This window comes from Carlito syrichta, unplaced genomic scaffold, assembly GCF_000164805.1.
Source record: "Carlito syrichta isolate Samal-C Ts95f unplaced genomic scaffold, Tarsius_syrichta-2.0.1 Scaffold75494, whole genome shotgun sequence".
Taxonomy (NCBI): Eukaryota; Metazoa; Chordata; class Mammalia; order Primates; family Tarsiidae; genus Carlito; species Carlito syrichta.
Window position 1 is genome coordinate 15,808 of NW_007019590.1, and position 20,744 is coordinate 36,551.

At 42.0% G+C, this 20,744-nt stretch overlaps 1 protein-coding gene across 3 annotated transcripts; it reads left to right on the plus strand.

Moving 5' to 3' along the window:
- The first annotated feature begins 7 nt into the window (after nucleotides 1–7).
- On the plus strand, nucleotides 8–20,250 carry PAQR3 (progestin and adipoQ receptor family member 3). Of its 3 annotated transcripts, XR_002481682.1 has the most exons (8): nucleotides 8–304; nucleotides 3,285–3,447; nucleotides 7,894–8,049; nucleotides 10,245–10,442; nucleotides 12,461–12,551; nucleotides 16,880–17,028; nucleotides 19,613–19,727; nucleotides 19,935–20,250. XR_002481682.1 is itself a non-coding variant. In XM_008053707.2 (7 exons), exons 1-6 carry the CDS (start codon nucleotides 120–122, stop codon nucleotides 17,020–17,022), a joined length of 936 nt encoding a protein of 311 aa, XP_008051898.1. In that variant the 5' UTR covers nucleotides 8–119; the 3' UTR covers nucleotides 17,023–17,028; nucleotides 19,594–20,250. The 3 variants fall into 3 exon arrangements, 2 of the variants coding, with proteins under 2 accessions (XP_008051898.1, XP_008051891.1); XM_008053707.2 differs by having other exon boundaries at nucleotides 19,594–20,250; XM_008053700.2 differs by having other exon boundaries at nucleotides 19,613–20,250.
- Nucleotides 20,251–20,744: the final 494 nt, after the last annotated feature.

A 20,744-nucleotide genomic window follows, 5' to 3' on the forward strand; every position in this document is an offset into this window, starting at 1 on the left:
GGCCGGGCCGTGCGCGGACACCTGGTTGGCAGTGGGCCGGTCGACCTCGCGCGGCGTCCTGGGCTCCGGGGCGGGGGTCAGTCGGCGAAGCCCCCTCCCCGGGGCGGCGGCCAGGAAGTATGCATCAGAAGCTGCTGCGGAGCGCGCACTACATCGAGCTGGGCGGCTACCAGTACTGGCCAGTGCTGGTGCCCCGCGGCATCCGCCTCTACACCTACGAGCAGATTCCTGTGTCGCTCAGGGACAACCCGTACATCACCGACGGCTACCGGGCCTACCTGCCCTCCCGGCTGTGCATCCGGAGGTACGGCCGCGCCCGCCTGTCCGTCCGCCCCCGCCCCTCGCCGCCGGCCTTCCCCTTCTCCTTGTGTTTCTTCCGGCTCGCCGGGGCTGGGTCCACGGGATAGCCAGGGGGTGACCGTGGCCGCCGTACAGCCCTCCCGGGCACTGTGTTCGTCCTGGGGTCTTCTGCGTCCGCTGTTCGGCTTGTCGCTTGCCGGGGCGCGTGCTGGAATCCGCCCTCCTTGACAATGACTGTGCTGCATCTATCCGGCGTGTGCCAGGCTTTGTCCCTTCCTAGAGCAGCCCTGTGGGGAGGCAGAAGCTTGGACCGGGTAAATGCCAGTATTTAGGAAGCAAGTTCACGTGGTCATGTATACAGATGTGCTCCTTTATCGAGTGCTTGTGGAGTCCAAGCCAGGTGCTAGGCACTGCACCGGATCCTGCAGAAAGTAGCAGATGTGGCCCTTATTCTCATGAAGCTGCTGAGGTGTAGTCTGGGTGACAGACATTAAAGAGATAGTTACACGATTACGAAATAGCCATTGTGAAGAATTCTGTGTACGAAAAACACTGTAGCAAAGAGAGCCCATAACGGGGCACCCAGCCTGCACTGGAGCATCACGGGAGCATCTCAGAGAAAGGAGTTTCTTTATCATTATAAACCTTTAAAATCACAGACCTGGAAATCCTGTGTTAAAGCTGAAAAATTATTGTTGCAGTTCTTAGAGTAGCTTTCTGTCAGAATTCCCTGTGTGTACTAAAACACAGGACCCCTGCTTTAGGAGAATAAAGACAGGCGTTGGTTAGCTCCAGATCATCCATGGCAAACCCAGAAGTGTGGGCTGCTGAAGTCTCCAGCACCCCGCCTTGATCTTCTTTCCAGCATGGTCATAAGGTGACATCAGTGTCCACACCTACACGACTTGAATGGAAGGCCTATAGGATTCACTAGTTGGAGCCTAATTCCCACTTTGCTCCCCAGTTCCTCTTGTGCGTGAGTTGTTACACAGCTGGGCCCTGCTGGGAATTTGGAGTTTCGAGAGGAGAGGGCCAGCAGCAAATTGCCTTGAGTGGTTTGTTGTTTTTTTTTTAGTTGGAGTCTCACTCTGTCGCTCAGGCTGGAGTGCAGTGGCACACTCACGGCCACCCAGCGTCAACCTGTTGTGCTCAGGCAATCCTTCCACCTCAGCCTTTCACATAGTCAGAACTACAGGCGGCCTTGAGTATTTTAGCCGTGCCTGGCAGGAGTCTTTTACTTTCGCATTAGGTTCCAGAGCTCAGGAGGTGGGAGGTGAGGTGTGGCTTGTTCGACTCCGAGCCATCGAGTGACACTTGAGCATCCAGATCTGCCATCTGACAGCTGTGGGACCTGAAGCAAAATTCAACCATGCTGAACCTTTTCCCCATGTGCAAAAGTGAGGATAATCACAGGATCTGCTTCAGAAAGTAATAAAGATTAAGTGGGATTATGTATATAAAATGCTACACAGGGCCTGGCACCAAATAAGCCCTCAATAAATGGAGCTGTGATCATCACCATTGGTTTTGAAGCCAACCACTGTATGGAGGCACCTGACTTGATACAGAAAGAGTAGCTTCTCCACTGGAGATGATCTTCCAAGTGCTGTTCCCACCAGCTTAGTCTTTTCCTAGTTTTTTAGTCTTTGCCCATTCTTCTTTTCGCTTTCAAGAGTGACCCAGACATTTGGAATATGGGGGAGGTTTTATGTCCTAACAGTTCTTTCAGTTCGTTAGTTGCAAGGAACCGAAAAGAATGTGCCTCTCAGTTCAGTTAATCAGGTTTTATTGGGTTTCACTAAAGGGAAGGTTCTGAGGCAGTAGGCCGAACACAGCAACACAGCATGGACTGTCTGGACAGACCTGTGGCTGACTGTTCCCCAGCACCTTCGGTCATCTCCCACCCCCCCCACCCCCCACGTGTTAAACAGTCTTAGTATTTGATGCTTGTCTAGGATGAAGCGGGAAGTGCATGATACAAGATCCACTGTATTTTTGACAATCATCTGATCATTTTGAGACCTTGCAGTGTTTATCACTTGAAAAAATGGGAATGAACCATAGTGTTCACTGCAAATTAATTAGGTTAGAGTTCTACGTAAATGCATATTAATGTTTATGAATCAATGAGGCCCAAGACCTAAGTTAAAGCAAAAAGATTGGATTTTGCAAGAGAAGTGCAAGAGTATCTTAATCCTTAGTCATGATGTCACCTTTCAGTGAGTAATCAGATGCTTCCTACTTGCATCTGGAGAACTATTTCACAACCTGTGCTGCCGGGATATTCTGAAAAAGGGCACTGAGTATTAAAAGTAAAGTGATGTTTCTAAAAAGAAAAAACTTAACACCACCTGGAAACTAATTTGGTTTTAAAACATCCACAGCAAAGTTGTCACAGCATGCCTATCTTAAAAGATCTTTCCAGTGCATCTGTTTATATTTATTCAGTGTCTCTTGGGTTCCTTTAATTTTGCATTTGTATTTAATGAGTACTAAAAAAGTATTTCAAGTTTGTGCCTAACTTTGCACTGAGCAAGTTTTCAGATACCTGTTATTGAGAATCATAGTGTGCCAGCTAAATCCAGTTTTCATCTGCACATTAATTTCTGCAGACGTTTAGTCTGAACCAATCTGAGCAAGGCACTGTGGACAGTGCTGTCATAAAGATGAATGGTGCTGGCTGTCAGGGAATTGCCTGACTGGTGGATGAGATGGAATATACATGTAAGTAACTCTAATTCAGGAAGGAAGTGGTAAGTATGATAGTAGAGGTGAGCTCCAAAAAGCTCTACGATCCCAAGATTGGTGAAGATGAGGGAAAACTTAAAGAAAGAGTAATTAAATTAAACAATATGCTAGGTAAGGAAGGCTGAAAGGGCTTAAAGGAGCAAAGTAGGTATCTACCCAGAACTGTCACTAGCCTTTGAAGGCTGACAGTCATCTGGCTAGTATGAATCTGAGTGGCATGTTTGTTTACTTTCCAGTTTGTTCATTTTATCTAATGAGACAGTAAACATCTGGAGTCATTTGCTGGGTTTCTTCCTCTTCTTCACTCTGGGAATATACGACATGACATCTGTGTTACCTTCGGCAAGTGCGTCCAGAGAAGATTTTGTAATTTGTTCTATTTGTCTCTTCTGCTTCCAGGTAAGCCATTTCACAAAGAGCTATTGGTAAAGAGAACTTTGGTGAGGCAGGTTGGGCAGGTGACTGACTCTAGACCTACCACTTGCCTTAGAGAGCACAAGTAGCCTGGCGGTCAGCCTGCTCACATTCACAGCATAACCACCAAAAAAGTCTGTTATTATGAGAGGATATTTGAAACCCACTAAGTTTTAAAGATTGAGAACATTTGTTTGATTCCTCTTCTCCTTTCTGGGCATTTCCACTTTCAGATTAGCATAGGGATATGAATCTGATCACATTCTGCTACCTGGGTGAGGGAGAACACTAGTGTCTACTTAAAGCTTGTTTGGGAAGAGTTCTCGTCTTTTTCCTATTTGTGTCTGCGATTTTTATATTTGTTATTTTCATACCATCTTTATTTTGCTGTCCTATTTTGCTGGTATTGATTTTTTGTTCTATCACCGTAATGTCAACTTCTTTTGATCTTTTTACAGCTGCCTGGGCTAAATACTTTCAGTTTTTCTTTCTCTCTGCTTCTTGCGTTTGTTAATTTCAGTTTTCTTCAAGGCACTTGCATTTTTCTTCAAGGGTCTGTAAAAATGCCTTTAAATGTTACATTTAGTAGTTTTTTAAACAGGTAACTTTAAAGTGTAACACAAGTGTGGGCCATTATACTGTTGACATTTAAAACAATTTTAATGCAAGAGTACAGAAAAACATAAAAACAAAAAGAAAAGGCTATTATCCCCCTTCCTCCTGTCAGTCACAGACCAGTATTCCCTGCAGTTAAATTGTGCTGCTTGTTTGAGAGTAAACCTATGAGTCAAAGCACAGAGGTTGTTTTCCTTGTGTGACATTGCATTCCAGATCTTCATCATTTTACTCGTTAAGATTTTGGACTTACACGACCAAGCAACACATCAGAAATGTCTTCCTTCCTCTTTTGCTCTAATTGCAATTTCTGGAATATTTTTAAAGTTCTTTGTGGAAAGAGTACTTTGTATTTTTGTTATTAGGGAAGTATTTTTAAATATTTTTAAATGTGTACTCTTTTTTGAGATTTAATTTTTGTCCTGATTGGCTCCAAACATCTCCAGTTTTATAGTAGAAATGAAGCAATTTCTTTATAGTTAAATTTTTCGGTGTATCTTAGCACAGCCTAAGATGCTCTTAATAATAACCATCAATAAGTAAAAACTGGACAACACACTGGGTACCAGGTCCACTGTTGTGGGATAGAAGGCCCACTAGAAGCCCAAACTTCACCCCCTTGCAGCTTACTAATGTAGTACATCCTCACTAGTACCTCACAACTCTAAAAGTATAAATAAATACATAAGCAAGAAATGCAAATAAAAAAAAGGTAAGAACTGGTTTATTCCCTGCTGTGAGTCACATGGGTGTTATCTGCTTGGAGAATCCCCGTTTCTTCCTTGACCCAGTCCTGCCTGTCACACCTTCACCACCCGCCACGTGGGTGTTCAGCGGATATGCGTTACAGCCTTACATATTGGCTTAAGAAAACAATGCATTGCAAAACTACAGGGATTAAATAATTACAATCACCAATGAAGAACCAGACCCAAAGGGTCACAGTGATTTGCTAGGATTATTAAGCAGGGCAGTAAAACCCTGTTCCCCTCACTACTAGTGCCTTGATCTGTGAGGTATGACTCACTAGAGGCAGATGAGCACATCTTCCCTTCTTAAAGATAGCACTTATTTTTATCTTCATCAAATTGTAATTTGTTCACCCAAGTTTTCCAGATTCTTAGATTCAGCAGGCAGCATAGCAAACTATAAATATACAGTTTGCTGACACATTCACAACCAGCAAATATTTTACCTTCCTAATACTGAGAGCAGGTGAAAATTAAAAAAAAAAACAAAAAAACCTGAAGCTGGTTGCTGAAAACTTCCTGAAGAAGAGATAGGTTAGCCCTTTGTGAATGGGCCAGTGCTGGTTTTTGTGGTTGGATTCTAGGAGGAGGGAGAAGGATGAGGATGGAGAGCTCAGCAGAGGCCACACCAGCTGAGGAACTTGGCTGTAGGATGCAGCACTCATTATCTGTCCACCTTGGAGGGAAACATACTCAGTTTGCCAGATCCAGGTTGTTTTTTGGTTAATTTTTAAAGAAACTGTAGCAAGAACACCTTCCTTTTTAAATGGCATACTGAGTATAGGTTAGCCTTTTAAAAACTTGGGGTTTTCTCTTACTATTTATTTTACTTTTCCCTTTGATACTATAGTTTTTCTCTTTCCTCTTTTTATTTTCCTTTTCACAATAAAATGAATTTAATTATTGTTCTAAGTGCTCATGTAGAAATTTAAGCAAACAAAGTTTATGAAAAAAATTAAAAATCACTTGAAATTACACTTCCTAGAAGTAACCACATTTGACATTTGGGTTAAAATTACTCTTGATATTTGTGCATGCACAGCCACCTCACACTCGCCTACCTGCTTGCTCGCCTGCCTACCTGCTTCCAAGCTGCAGTCATCTTTGCTTGTTATTTTGTGACCTGCTCTTATGTCATTTCAGCATTGTGACAGTGGGATCTTACTCCATCAATGAGATTATGCACCTTGATGTTCTCTTGATTTATGGTGTGTAATCTCACGGATAAGCTAAGAAAACAAATAGCTACTTACGTTTAATTGGGTCAGTAATTGGTTGCTTAGTAGCCAGAAAGCTATAGACCATTAAGGATTTTAGGCAGTGAATGAAGAAATGAAGTTGCGGCTCAGTACATTGTTATTGAATCTATGTTGAGTATAGTCTGTTTCTTATAGAAACCAGTTAGATTTGTTTAATGCCCAGAAAATAGAAAAGCAAGATGACCATCTCATTGCTTACAAGTGTTTGTCAATTGCACCTATTGCATGTTGCTTATTTGTCCCATTTTCTTCACTCTCGCTGTCTCTGGCTCAGTACAGGCTCTCGGCCTTTTCTCCAGGGCTATTCCTGTAGCCTTCCATCTTGGCCCTTCTGGTCCACTCCTCTGGAAGAGTGAACTTGCAAACTTCAGCAGTACCATAGCTTGCCCGTAATGTTGGCGTTGAAGTCCCCTTAGTGTATAGGACTTGCCATCACTATGTTTCCTTGCTCCACCCCCAACATGAGCACACCATTTTTATGTTCTTGGTGAATGACAGCCCACCCCTGTCGGGTTCAGCCCAGGTAGAAGCCTACTGCGATGCTCCTCTATCCCCACCATCACATGTGCCACAGAGCCATCCTCCCTCCTTCCTGGGTTTCACTGTGTACTGGCTTTTCCAGTAGGACACTTGCTGCACTGTTTCTCACTGGATTCTGAAGCATTTCTTTGAGAGTAGAGGTTTCCCCTTGGTGTATGACGCAGCAGCAGGTACTTGATGGCTGGAGGGAGTTTTGTCATGGAAGCCATCTCAGTTGTTGCAGCAGCTGATGGAGTCGGATTCGCTTTGCTGTCAGTTTGGCAGCCATAAAGTCAATAAGTCATGACTGTTTTTTCTTAAAGGCAGTAAAGCTGTGTTTACCTTAAAACAAGCAAACTCTATACAGTGAGTCTCATACAGACATGAAAATTTTTAAGTGAAAAAAAGCAAATTGTGTAATAGAATGCATAGTGCCATTTCATTAGATTACTTTAAAAATTATACATCATGGCCAGGCTCAGTGGCTCAGCCTGTAATACCAGCACTTTGGGAGGCCGAGGTGAGTGGATTGCCTGAGCCTGTGGGTTCGAGACCTGCCTAGGCAACTTGGCAAGACCTCATCTCTACAATAAATCAAAAATTAGCCGGGCATGGTAGCACACGCCTGTAGTTCCAGCTACTTGGAAGGCTGAGGCAGAAGGATTGCCGGAGCCCAGCAGGTCGAGGCTGCAGTGGCCAGGAGCAGCCACTGCACTCCAGTCCGGGTGACAGAGTGAGATTCCAACTCAAAATATATATATATACACATCATGTATGCATGTGTGTGTAAACCTCTGTATCATAGGTATATGACGTATGACATATCTGGAATGGCATCACAAACGTTATCAGTGACTACCTCTGAGGAATAGATTGAATGAGAGGGGCTTATTTTTTTGCATCACACAATTTTATGTTCTTTGATTTCTATAGTAAATACTTTATAAAAGTAAATTCATTTATGGATCAAAATTAGCCTCAGATGATATTATTAAAACATTTGTATAGTTTTCTCAGTATGCTATTCCTTAGTAATTTTTATATTATTACTATATAGTTATCATTTTACATTTTCTTATTTGCTATTATCATCCCCATTTTACCCCTGAGGGAACTGAGGCTTGGAGAAATGCTATGGCTTCCCTACCCTAAGGCACAGAGCTGGAGCCCAAGCCCAGGAGTGCTGATTTTCGAAAGCTGGCCTCTTAACCACTTCCTGAGCATCACACATGAGTTGCTTTACTTTTGTTGAGTTTTGCTTTGCTAAGATTTGTTTTTATTTTCCACAGGTCTGCATGCTTTGCTCTGTGGGCTATCATCTTTTTTCCTGTCACCGGTCAGAAAAAACCTGTCGAAGATGGATGGCGTTAGATTATGCAGGGATTTCTATTGGAATTCTGGGCTGCTACGTCTCAGGAGTGTTTTATGCATTTTACTGTAATAATGTAAGTAGCTTAAAACATCTGACACCTCCCTTTCATATAGGTCTTGGGTTTTCTTGCCACAGTTCTTTGAATTTCTGAATAAGTATATAATTAACTTATTGAATAAATGGAAGACTCTTGTGTGGGCATAAACCCATTTTTCACAAAGGCCCTGTGATTTCTGACATCTTTTATTAGTTCCATATTTATTTTACTAATTTTCCAGTGGAAAATGTATATTTTCTGAAACTTAATATACACATTAAATTTTTAATATTTCTGCTAAATCCATATGGCTACTTGGTTCCTTGGTTATGCATATTATACATCTTTTATTTTTGTATTTATAGAATTGAAGTTAGTATTGAATAAATCATGAAGTGGCCACTACTTTCCATTTCCTTCTTTTACTCTCTCAGTGAAAAACATTCCTGTGACTGTATTAGCCTATATACAGAACTGTCCTCAGTGTTTCCTGTCCTCAGTGTTGTATCTGGGAGTAGTCCTGGAGACAGACCAGGTGGGGGAATCTTCACCAGATGTGTGATGTGTCTCTTCTGAGATATGAACCAAGATTACACAGAAGTCAGTTTTTGTCAACATTGATCAGCTAATGGAGCACCTACCCTAAATGGGGGCCTGTGGATTACAACTCCCTATCCATCCCCTCATGGTCCAGCCATGTCTCATGAGCTCAGCACATCTCTCATGCCCTCCCACTCAGAAACCCCATCTGCCTGACACCCTTCTCCCCCTGCTGTCCTTCCATCCTCTCTTACTTTTTATCTTGTTCATTTGGTTGCTTTCCTTCTAGAGCCAGGACTGAGCTTCCTCCAGGGCAGTACACCTGCTAGTTAGTTCTGTCCTGCTCACAAGGAAGAAAGCCTGTCCTGCCAAAGGCCTCAAGGAGCAGGTGCTCTGAACCAGGCCCAGCCTTTGCTTGTTGGGAAGGTGGCTGCAGTGCAGGATCCTCAGAAGGTTTGGGATCCAACAAGATCTTCAAACTTTATCTGTTTTAAAGTGAGCGTTCCTTCATGATCATGTCCTGTTCCCATCACACACACAGCAGACCTGGGTCCTCTCTATTCATTGGCTCCATTAGTGGAAGTTATTTATGTGTCTTTCAGGCTAAGACAGCCAGGCCTTCCTCTTGCCTGCTCTCAGCCAGTTGGCATTGAGACTTTATTTCAGAAACTCCTCGGGAACCTGATGCTCATGCTGCTGTGTCAGCAGGAGTCCAGCCCCCTTTCGCTCTCTAATTGTAGTATCTTTTTAGCTGGTTTTCTGTCACATCTTTCTCTTCCACCTGCATGTCAGAGTTATCTTTCTAATAAGACAGTTTGAAACCCAGCCATGTTAACCCACACTTGAAGAATGCTGCTGCTCCTCCCATGCCAGTATGGAAAGTTCAGCGAGTTGAGCCTGCTGCTTCCCCTGCCTTTAGCCTTCTTGCCACTCTCAGTTGTACTTGCTCTTCTTTGTCCTGGAGGGCTCGCTCTCCTCTTAGAATCTTAGGTTTTCCTCAAGGCCTAGCTTAGGCAGCATCTCCTCGGGGAGCATTTTTTAGCTACTTCAGGTGAAGTCCATTGTTGCGCTATGTCCTTCTCCTAACAATACATATCACAGGTTTGTAACCATGTGTTGATGTGTCTGCCCCTTCCAAGTCTGTGAGTTCACACACAGGATGTGTCATGTCGTAGTCTTCTTGAGTCTACAGGACATAAGCTGTGCGTGACATATGATAGGTACCCAGAAATGCTTTGGAGGGATCAGTGTCGTCTTTTACCAGCTCACCTTGGAATTTGATTTGTCATTGTAAGTTACCTAAAGGGTGCTTGAAACATACATTTTTAAGGAAGGGAGATAAACCTGTTTACTTGTAAAAATACAAGTAAATAGCTTTTGGCATGTGTCCTGTAGAAGCCAGATTTATTCTTTCCTGTTCCTTGTCGTTAATGACAGACTCAAACATTCTTCCCTTCCATCCCAGCACTGGCATCAAGTGTACCTGGTCAGGGTGCTGAAATGCTCTCTCCTTCCCTTCCAGTGCTGGCGACAGGTGCACCTGGTCATGGTGCTGAAATGTTCTCTTCTTCTCTCCCAGTACTGGCATCAAGTGTACCTGGTCCTGGTGCTGGAATGTTCTCTCCTTCCCTTTCAGTACTGGCATCAGGTGTACCTGGTCACTGTGCTGAAATGTTCTCTTTTCATTCCAGTACTGGCGTCAAGTGTACCTGGTCACGGTGCTTGCCATGGTCCTGGCTGTGTTCTTTGCGCAGATCCATCCCAGTTACCTCACACAGCAGTGGCAGAGGCTGCGCTCGGCCATCTTCTGCTCTGTGTCGGGGTATGGAGTCGTCCCCACTCTTCACTGGGTTTGGCTCAATGGAGGAGTTAGTGCTCCTATTGTACAGGTAGGCCATGTCGATGTTCTTCTCCATTTTTTGTCTCTCATTTTTATTCCTGTTGGTAAAGTGGTATAATTAGGACAAGTAGGTGGGTCTTTGTCATCTGAAAGTGTATTTGTAATTGCATATTGACACTGTAGTCTTAACAGCTATATGAATAAGCATATCTTGCAGGAGGAGAGGTAAAATCTCACTGTTTTTTTTCTGAGATGTTTCTGTTATCCTTTGTGTATAAATACCTAAGTCTTTATCTGAGGATGAGAACTCCAAATTTTCTAGCTTTGTCTGCTGATGTAGAAGCAGTTGGTTTTTAGGGGGTTCGACACTGTTAAGAAGGATATTTCAATGGACCTGATGAGTTTGAGGTACCTGTGGAATTTACTTGTAGAGATCGGGTCTGGAATTGAAGCCAGAGTTGAGACTAATGATTAAGATTTGGAAATCATTACTGTATTGCTAGCTGGAGCCAGAGCAGCATATTCAATCCACTAAGAAAAATATGTTTAGAAGTAAAAGACAAGCTATTCATTAGAGTCAGTTATTGTAGGAGGACAGGCGATATGTATTAGGAAGGGCCTCAGGAGAACTCAGGTTTCCTAAGAAGAGGATTAGAAATATAACTTAGGTTCTTAGAGCTTGTAATACAAACCCTCTGTGCACGAGAGTAAACTTGAGCATTTTTGACATGAGCAAATGGGCCAAAAAATCTGACAGAAATCACATACACTTGCTGCCCAGTGCCAGGGGGCCTTTGTCTGGGATGTAGGACTTTAAAGGCAGATTTTATTCAAAGTAATTGAATTTTATTAGGAGAGGGGGAGCATCAGTGGCAGCAGTGTGGCAGAAGTCTTTGGGAATGCAGCTCAAGAGAAAAGAAGTTGTGATAGGTGACTTGTGTGATGTAATCTGGCCACCTTGCCAATTTGAGGACAAGGACCATGTTTTCTTCATACATTAGGAAGTTGGGAGGAAGTTGAGGCCATAGTGATGAAGGACATCAGTAATTCTGCCATCTCTGGAAACATCGTATTTCTGTTTTGATGCCTTGAAAAACAGGAAATAGGATGGGGAACTGCCATTCCAGGTTTAATTCCACCTGGAAGTGAAAAACTGGTTGTTGATGTACAAGTTACCAAAATTTTTGGATGTGATGAACATATTCCTTTTAAGTTTTTAATGACAAAGGAAGAGCAAGACCCATTAAGTCAGTGAATTTTAGAGAAATTCAGAGAAAAATGAGAATAGTCCCATGTTCAGAAATCTTAAATTAGAAATGTGGGTAGACAGTAGTTCTCAAAGACAGAATTCTAACATGATCACAGATCATTCCAGTGAAGAAGCAAAGGAAACCTTTCAGAGCAATTCTCTGATAACCTCTAATTTTAAAAAGATGGAAAGAGAGTACTTAGCCAAAGATGAAAAGTTCCAGAAAGGTTAATCCTGGAAGGTGGTTGAAATTGTGTCCTATAACATTTGAGAACTCTGAGGTTGATTAATCGGAGGCCATGATAACTCTTATATTTGAAAAGGAAAGAGAAATAATTTGTCTTTATTTCTTAAATGGGCTCTGGGTAAATTAGGTTTATAACCAGAATTAGGAACAATACATGTAAGGTTCTCAGGCCACAAAGATTTTTCCAATGCATATCATCAGTGAGATGGAGTGCTTCTTGTAGTAGATTCAAGAAGGCATCTATCTGGGATGTTGAAACAGGTTTTTTTCTCAGGCAGGACTTACATAGGCCTTTTCTGCCTGAAGTTCCTGCACTCTGCCCATATGCTTATGTTGCCATGGAGGTGGGGCCAGAGCCCTGGGTAGAGCACTGACGCTCCAGCTTCCTCGGAGTCTGACCTCCAGGCATTCTTTGTGCTTCCTGCATTGTTGAAAGCATGTTTTTTATTATTGGGGACAATCTGGAAAACAATTCAGATTTTAAAATCTTACATCCCACTCTTAGATTCACAATAAACTGGAAATTTAGCAATATTAAGAAGATCTGTGAAACACATGCTTTGCTTTCCAGGACTTTGCGCCACGTGTGCTTGTGATGTATGTGATTGCTCTTCTTGCTTTCCTGTTCTACGTTTCCAAAGTCCCAGAACGCTACTTCCCAGGTGGGTGTCTCTCTTGTACCTTATTCTAAATGTATGCTTCAGAGCGTCAAAACTTAATTTTATTTTCTAATAACATTGATGGTAGAATGGTTCTTCTATTTCCAAAATGTTATCTAAAGCCTTAATGTTCACAAGGCTCGCACACACTTTTCCTTTGACCCCAACAGTGTGAGCCGAGTTCCTAGCTGAAGTTAGCACCCTTTAATGCTCATTAACAGTGTCCAAGCTCAGGTTATACTCTGAGGCTTCTGAATCACAGCCACTGTCTCTCTTAAAAAGTAGAACACTATTGACTACCACTTCCTTCTTTCAAAGTCAACTGGTTCTTAAAAAAGTAGTTTATATATGCTGTGATATATGAAGCAAGAAATAAGGGAAGAAAAGAAACAAAGGACAATTAGAGAAGGATGATGAAAAGAAGCCAGGTTTCAGATCACTCCACAGTGTGTACATTGCAGAGTTCTATAAAATAGATAAAGGTGATAAGTCTGGCTTTAAGCTTCCTGGCACCCAGTGCTAGGAAGGAAAGAGTAAAAGCTAAGACTCTCTGTGTTCCCAGGACACATAAAGCCACTCACTTAAGAAAGGATAGATTTCTCTGTTCTTCATTCATAGGAAACATCTGATGGAGGATTACTAAGAGGACATTGGGTGGAGTGAACACCATTCTCTGAAACGTGTGTTTGGAGCTTTAGCTCTGGAGTCAGCCTGCTTGGGTTCCAGCTCCAGGTGCTCAAGAGTTAACCTAAGCTCTGTCACTGCAGTTTCCTCTCTGAAACATGGAAGCCAGACTACATCTCCTGGGCTTGTTGTGAGGATAAGATGAGACAACAGACATAAGCCCCTGGCACAGTTCTTAGCAAGTAGGAAGCCTATGTGAGTGTTGGCGATAATGATGAAGTCCCTCAAACCAGTCTTAGAAGTGAAGTATGTGGCTTAGTTAGAAACAGAATATGCAAGTCCAGGTACGCTTCGGTTTGAGTCAAAAATAACATTATGAGTACAAAATCGTTTGGAGTGCTAGAGATCAGGGAGCAGTTTGAATTCAAACTGCAAACTTATCCCTCCTTTTTCCTGGATTAAGATTCACTTCCCCAGTGAATCGGAGATGTATTGTAAATGCATCACTTGTGCTGGTGAAGAGAAAAGGGAATGAGCCTAGGATCCCCAGGCATTCCTCTGTGTACACATGTCATGTGTGCTAGAGAGGGGGGATGGCTGAGAAACCTGGAAATGGTGTACTCAAGATCTTCAGGCATTTCTCTGTGTACATGCATCACGTGTGCTGGCGAGGGAAGGTGAGAAACCCTGGAGAAGGATTACCCAGAGTACTCAGGCAGTCTTCTGTGTACACGTGTAATGTGTGCAGATAAAGGAGGAAGGGTGAGAAGTCCTGGAGAAGGAGTACCCAGGATCCCCAGACATTAATCTGTGTACACTCGTCATGTGTGCAGTTGAAAGAGGAAAAGTGAGAAGACCTGGAGAAGGAGTATTCAGGATTCTCAGACATTCTCTGTGTACACATATCATGAGTGCAGGTGGAGGGGAAAAGGTGAAAAGCCCTGGAGAGGGAGTATCCAGGTCCTCAGGTATTCCTTTGTGTATACAAATCACATGTGCTGATGAAGGGGGAAGGGTGAGAAGCCATGGAGATGGAGTACCCCGGATCCTCAGACATTCTCTGGGTTCACACATCATATGTGCTGGCAAAGGGGGAAGAGTGAGAAGCACTAGAGGTGGAGTACCCCGGATCCTCAGACATTCCTCTGTGTACGTGCATCATGTGTACTGGTGAAAGAGGATGGGTGAGAAGCCCTGGAGAAGGTGTAACCAGTATCCTAAAGCATTCCTCTGTATACATGTCATGTGTGCTGGTGAAGGAGGAAGTGTAAGTAGTCCTAGAGAAGAAGTACCCAGGATTCTCAGGCATTCCTCTGTGTACACACATCTCATTTGCAGGTGAAGGAGGAAGGGTGAGAATCCCTGGAGAAGGAGTACTCAGGATTCCCCGGCATTCCTGTGTGTACATGTGAAGGGGGAAGAGCGAGAGGCCTGGAGAAGGAGTACCCAGGATCTTCAGGCATACTCTGTGTACACTAGTCCTGTGTGCAGGTGAAGGAGCAAGGGTGAGAAACCCTGAAGGAGTAGTACCCAGGGTCCTCAGGCATTCCTCTGTGTAAACGCATCACGTGTGCTGGTAAAGAAGCGTGAGAATCCTTGGAGAAGGAGTACACAAGATCCTCAGACATTTCTCTTTGTACACGCATCCCGTATACTAGTGAGTGAAGAAGGGTGAAGTCCTGGAGGACTACTCCAGATCCCCAGGTATTCTTTTGTGTACACATATCATGTGTGCAAGCAAAGGATGAAGGGTGAGAAGCCTTGGGGGAAGGAGTACCCAGAACCCTCAGACCCTGGAGAAGGAGTACTCAGGATCCAAGTACTCTCTGTTAACACTAGTCTCATGTGCTGTCAAGGGGGCAGGGTGAGAAGCCCCGGAGAAGGAGTACCCAGGATCCTCAGGCATTCCTGTTTACTTGCATCACAGGTGCTTGTGAAAGGGGTTGGGCTAGAAGCCCTGGAGGGAGCAGTACCTAGGATCCTCAGGCATTCCTTTGGAGAAGGAGTACCCAAGATCCTCAGCCTTTGCTTTGTGTATACCTTCTTGTGTGCAGTTGAAGGAGCAAGGATGAGAAGCCCTAGAGAAGGAATACCCGGTGTCCTCCCTCTTTCCTCTTGCAAGTGGCTTTTCACTACAGTGTTTAAATGGGAATGGGCTGCAAGAGAAGCCTGAGTGTAGACATCTGGATTTAGGAAAAGGTCTAAGATATGCTGTGAACTGACCTATCTTCCAGGCAGGGCTAGAATTTTCCTCTGTAAACCATTCTGGTAAATAAATACAGTTTTTATTGCTTTATTAATAATTATTTTTAAAATGTTTTTTTCTTCATAACAGACAAGTAGAAAATTAAACTATGATAATTTTTTGTTATATGACTACAGTGTTTTAAGTTAAAACATTCAGGTCAGGAGTTACCAGTTGTCTAACACAGGACACCTTAAAAGCAATCAAATGTTTTTTAGCTTAAACTTCCCCAAGTTGAACTTGACAGAAAATATGCCCCATGTAAAGGATGTTGGTTGAGTACAAGTTCATTAGAGCAGTGAGTAGGAGACTGCAAAAGTGATGAGTAGTCTCAAGGTTCATGTATAAATGCCTTTAAGACCTGTCTGGGCAGTCCTCATGTGTAATCTTGTTGTAAGGAGAAGTGTGGGCAATGCAGACAGAATATTGAAAAAAAATTAAACCTATAAGCTTTCACTCAGTTCAGGTTAAATGTTTAAAAAGTACATAGATAACACAGTAGTGTCCATGGATTGAGTGTATCTTGGATACTTGTATTACAGATAATCAATTTTCTTTATAATCCTCTGTATTTTGTTTTCCAAAATGGGTCTGAAGGCTTCACTAGACTGTCAAAGGCGCCTGTGGGACACAAAGGAGAAGACCCTTTGGAAAGTGTCTTGTTGACTTACGCTTTTAAATCTATGCGCTATGCTGGTTATTATTCTTGGTAAGAAGGGAGAGAAAGAGAGAATATTTACATAACCATTTAAATTGTTACAGCTCTGTATTTTATTTACTGAGAACAAGATGCTTAACTATTTAACCACAGAGAGATTCTCTGAAGTTGCATAAATGAATCAGTCTTAACTAGCCCATTACTATGACATCTGGCAGAGAATTCCATGAGTTGGAGAGCCCAGGATTCAGGGCCGAGCCACCTCCTTGCTCACTGGCTTGAAGTGCTGCTAGGCAGGTTTCCGTCTAAACACAGCAGCGTGTTTGCTGCCTGCACACCTGCCTGAATCCCTCCTGGATTTTAACACTGCATTTCTGCCTCTCATAGAATTGTTTTTCTTTTTTCCTTTTGTTTTCCTTTTTTTTTTTTCTTGAGTTGGAGTGTCACTCTGTCACCAAGGCTTAGGATTGTTTTTCAGTCCACCAGATACATGAGTTGAGACAGGTCAACTCAAAAAGGCCAAATTCCTGAAATTAACTAGGTTAGATTTTGAAAACAGCATTGAGCATTTCTGAAGTTTGCCTGTGTGCTTATTGAGTCAAACTTTAAAATAAGACGCAAATATAAGTCGATCCATTTTTTAAAACATTTGGGTCTGAATCAATCTCCAGTCTCCAGAAACTCTGAGAGCACCAGAGTTTTCTTCTTACGAAGTTGTACTTCCAAAGCCTAAGGAGGAAACAGACTTGGTCTCAATACCGATGTATGAACATCAACATGATTTTTCTTCTGTCCTTCTTCCAGGACAACTAAACTACCTCGGGTCAAGCCACCAGATATGGCACGTCCTCGCCGTGGTCATGCTGTACTGGTGGCACCAGTCAACCGTGTACGTCATGCAGTACAGACACAGCAAGCCTTGCCCCGACTCTGCCTCGCACGTGTGAATGCAGGTACGGCTGCCTGAGGATGCAGGGCTGAGCAATACGTGTGTGGGGGGTTTGTAACCCCACTGTTTCTAAGGCTCCCGTGAGTTGTCCCTTTTTTCTCGTTTAATACGAGTAATGCTTTATAAAAATTGAAAAGATATACTCGGGGATCTGTAGCAGTAACTGCTTTACAGACCCTTAAAACTATTAATTTGCTGTTTGTACAGAAAGTGAAAATTTAGTTGGCAATCACAAGACACAGCTGAATAACAACAGTGAATATGAAACTCGTGTAGAATAGGCTTCATTGTACTTAACACCAGCTTAATTTCCTTCGAAAGGGCTCATCTCCATTAGAAAATGGAGTCACCTGTGTGGTTACTCTGATAGAAGATATTTCCAGTAAAGTGTCACATTTAAGTGCCTACCCAATCCAGGCAAGGGTTATGACAGCCTGTGCTTGATACACACAAGGGTCGTGATGTGAGTGATCACAGCCTTAAATACATAGTTTGCAGGAAGCTGGCACTGATGTCTAACTTCTTCAGCTGCAGTTTCTCCTCTCCCTAGGAACGCTGAGTATTTTAATTTGCCAAAACAAAAGCTTTAAACTTCTGTTGTAATTTGAGGTGTTGAGGGAAAGAACTGGCATTTTCATTTCCTGTCAGATAAGAATCTCTTTCTAAATGAATTACGTGATCAGGCAACAAACTCTGTGGCCTAGTAACCAAGTATCAGACACTAAACATTTGAATTCCAGATATTATTTAATTCCATCCAATAACTGAATTCTTGTGAGTGGACTGCAGGTTTTTTGATCCCTCTGAATCTGCAGTCCTAAATTTCTTGGTGACGGGGTTTTCAGCTGTATGGGTGCTACTTTCAAGGCCGCAAAATTTAAATGGCCCTGTCTTGACCCTGAAATGAACCTTAAGCCTTAGAGCAAAGTCATGCAGATGCCCCGTTTGACAATGTGGTTATTTGCCTGTGCTCTGGTCCTCTGCTTATGCATGTGTTAGCACTGTGCTGATAACTCAGAGTATGGATAAACCATATTTGGACCTGAAGTATTAAACTTTTTACTACATATACTTAAAAAATTGATCTTACTGCCCTCTCCCACAGTGTTACCCCCTTGTTCTGTGGTCTTTACAAATGCATAAATTAAATCCTTCAAAGCAAATATTCATTAAAAACTCAGCTTGTTTATTGTAATATAAAACATTACCCAAGCTTCTTAATGAGTTACACAAGCTGTTTTAACTACTGGTGTCTTTTCAGAATGGTAGAATTACTGAATATTCTACTATTGATGGAGCTTATTCTCTGACTGCCTTTTGTACATGGAATATTTGAAAGTCATGTTAACATGCCTCAGTTGAAACATCAGTCAGATGCTGTGTGTCTTTCCAGTGTAGTGTTTTTGGATCTAAAATTGCCATGCTCGTCTCTCTGCAAGGACAGTTTCCCTGTAGGCTCAACAGGGGCACCCATGTCACCCCTTTATAAGAATAGAAGGCGAATTTGAAAATGGCTCATTTACCTTCTAAGGGCACACACTGGATTATATGCTCAGTGGTAGAAGGGTTAGGTGCAACAATGGTAGGATAACTAAGCATCCCTAAAACATCCCTATTGGCTTACATGATATTACTGCTTTTAAGTTGATACTTTGTCATTTTAGCCAAACAAAATACATTGAGTAGTTATAATTAAGTTATAAATGAGGGAAAAGTCATTATTTTAAGTGTGGAGCCATTTTTATTATAACGTTTTCTCAAAACAAAATTGAACCTTAAGTTTCACTTTTAATTTTTAAAATTTCTGATTTTTCATCATAGCGTATTAATATTTGTCATTGAATTAATTCATAAGCATACTGTGTTTTTTAATGACTTTTTATTTGAATATAAAAGGTGTAGTGTACAGGTTTGACTTTAGGGAGAATTTTCTGTGTAAACATTTCTGCTTTTTATGAAACTGTTAAATGTTGTAAGAGAGTTAGCCTCTCATTTTTTTCTTTACTATATTTATTATAAAGTAGGGAATGAATGAATGTGGATTGCTGTCAACTATAAACACTTCTGTATGTCAGTGTTTAATGACCACCTACTGTGTGCACAGCACTACTGTTAAAAACTTTAATATGTTGTTAACGTTAAAAAATATTTTAAAACTGCCTATAAATCTGAGCCTTGTAATGATGTATATTTAAGTTATTGTTTTTATAGATTTATTCAAATAAGATTAAAAGTATACTATCCAGTTACAGTACTAAAAAAGACTGGTTTCAATTTTACCAGTGTGTAAACAGTAAAATCTCTTTTTCCTACAGACTTTACAAATACATTTTAAGATTATCTATGGCTGTTTTAAATTGTCCAGCAATTTATAGGGTTGTAGTTAACTAATTTAAGAAACAATTATCTTTATAAAGCCATTTTCAAATAGCAAGACAGTGCTTGTCTGTTTTTGTTATTACACCGAGTGCAATTCAGTAAACTGCATGACAAAATACATATTATGTAAATAAACTGGGTTTACTAAACATATTAAGTGCCACTTGTCATTCTTTATGATACATAACAGCTCTGAAATCGTATTTTAGAACCAGGAGTGAAGACTCAGGGCGTGTCTGTCATGTCTTACGGCATCCCACCTGGAGAGTGTCCGCTGTGGAGACTGTGACTGACGTGAGCCGTGTGCCGCTCTCCACTCGGCAGGTACCTGCTCGATGTGTGTCCTTTGCTCCATACTGATGTCAAGGGCAGAAACTGGTCTTCTGGATTCCTGCCAGCAGCTGAGCTGAGTAGGTCCCTGTCCACCATTCCTGGTGATTCCACCCCTGTCAAGGGTGTTAAGAATCCATTGAGATGTTGCAGGGCATTCTCATGGCTGCATCATCACAATGACTGTGTTTATGCTGGCAGGTGGTATTGGTGCTGTGGTGTGAGTACCAAGGTTCCCTGAAGTCCTGTGCCATGCTTCACAGTAGGATACTAAGATAATAACCCAGAACTGAAATGACCTCTCAGAAGGCATTTTTAGAAGGGAGCAGTAATAGCAGTCGGGGTCTCCTGTGAAAATGAACCTTCGTCCTTAGAGGGTGGATATGAACGGCCACCAAGTTTCCTGGCCTGCTCTATAAGCCTGGGATTGAAATCCTCCCTGACACGCATGTAACTTCAGTTGTGCCAACCATCTGAACTGTCTTCTTTAATATGCAATAAATAACCACATATTACATATGACGCTTGACCTGGGTTTCCTCAAAGAGGGATTCATTCTTCAAAATTAATAGGTCAAATCGCAGCATATACTTGTCTCTAAAGAGGTTAACTGTAATCTGAACAGTGATACATTGCAAACTATGTTTTGTCTTCTAATCATTTGTGTTACTTTGCTACTTTGTACCATTCATTAAAAAGATAACAAAATCCTTAATTTTTTTCTTTAGATAAATGTTACTTAGTTACAAAGTCCCTATTTTTAACTTTAGATAAATCTTACTACTTCAAAAGAAGTCCCTTCATAACAATAAAATGCATTACTGCACAGGCTTCCAACCTAAGGACTCCAGTTTGTGGAATAACAACAGATAATATTGCAGCCTTGATGCCAAGCTTACTGTCCCAATCCAATAAATGTTTTCTCTTTAATACGTCAAAGCCTCTTTTCTGACATAATAATCAAGGATCAAAATGTTAATTGCCCACATAAATATTTTATTTAACCAGTCT

Coding starts and splice junctions, on each gene's coding strand:
- PAQR3 (XM_008053707.2), top strand. CDS start 120: ATGCATCAGAAGCTGCTGCGGAGCGCGCACTACATCGAGCTGGGCGGC. Junction 8,050..10,244: donor ATGCATTTTACTGTAATAAT/GTAAGTAGCTTA, acceptor TTTTCATTCCAG/TACTGGCGTCAAGTGTACCT. Junction 10,443..12,460: donor TTAGTGCTCCTATTGTACAG/GTAGGCCATGTC, acceptor TTTGCTTTCCAG/GACTTTGCGCCACGTGTGCT.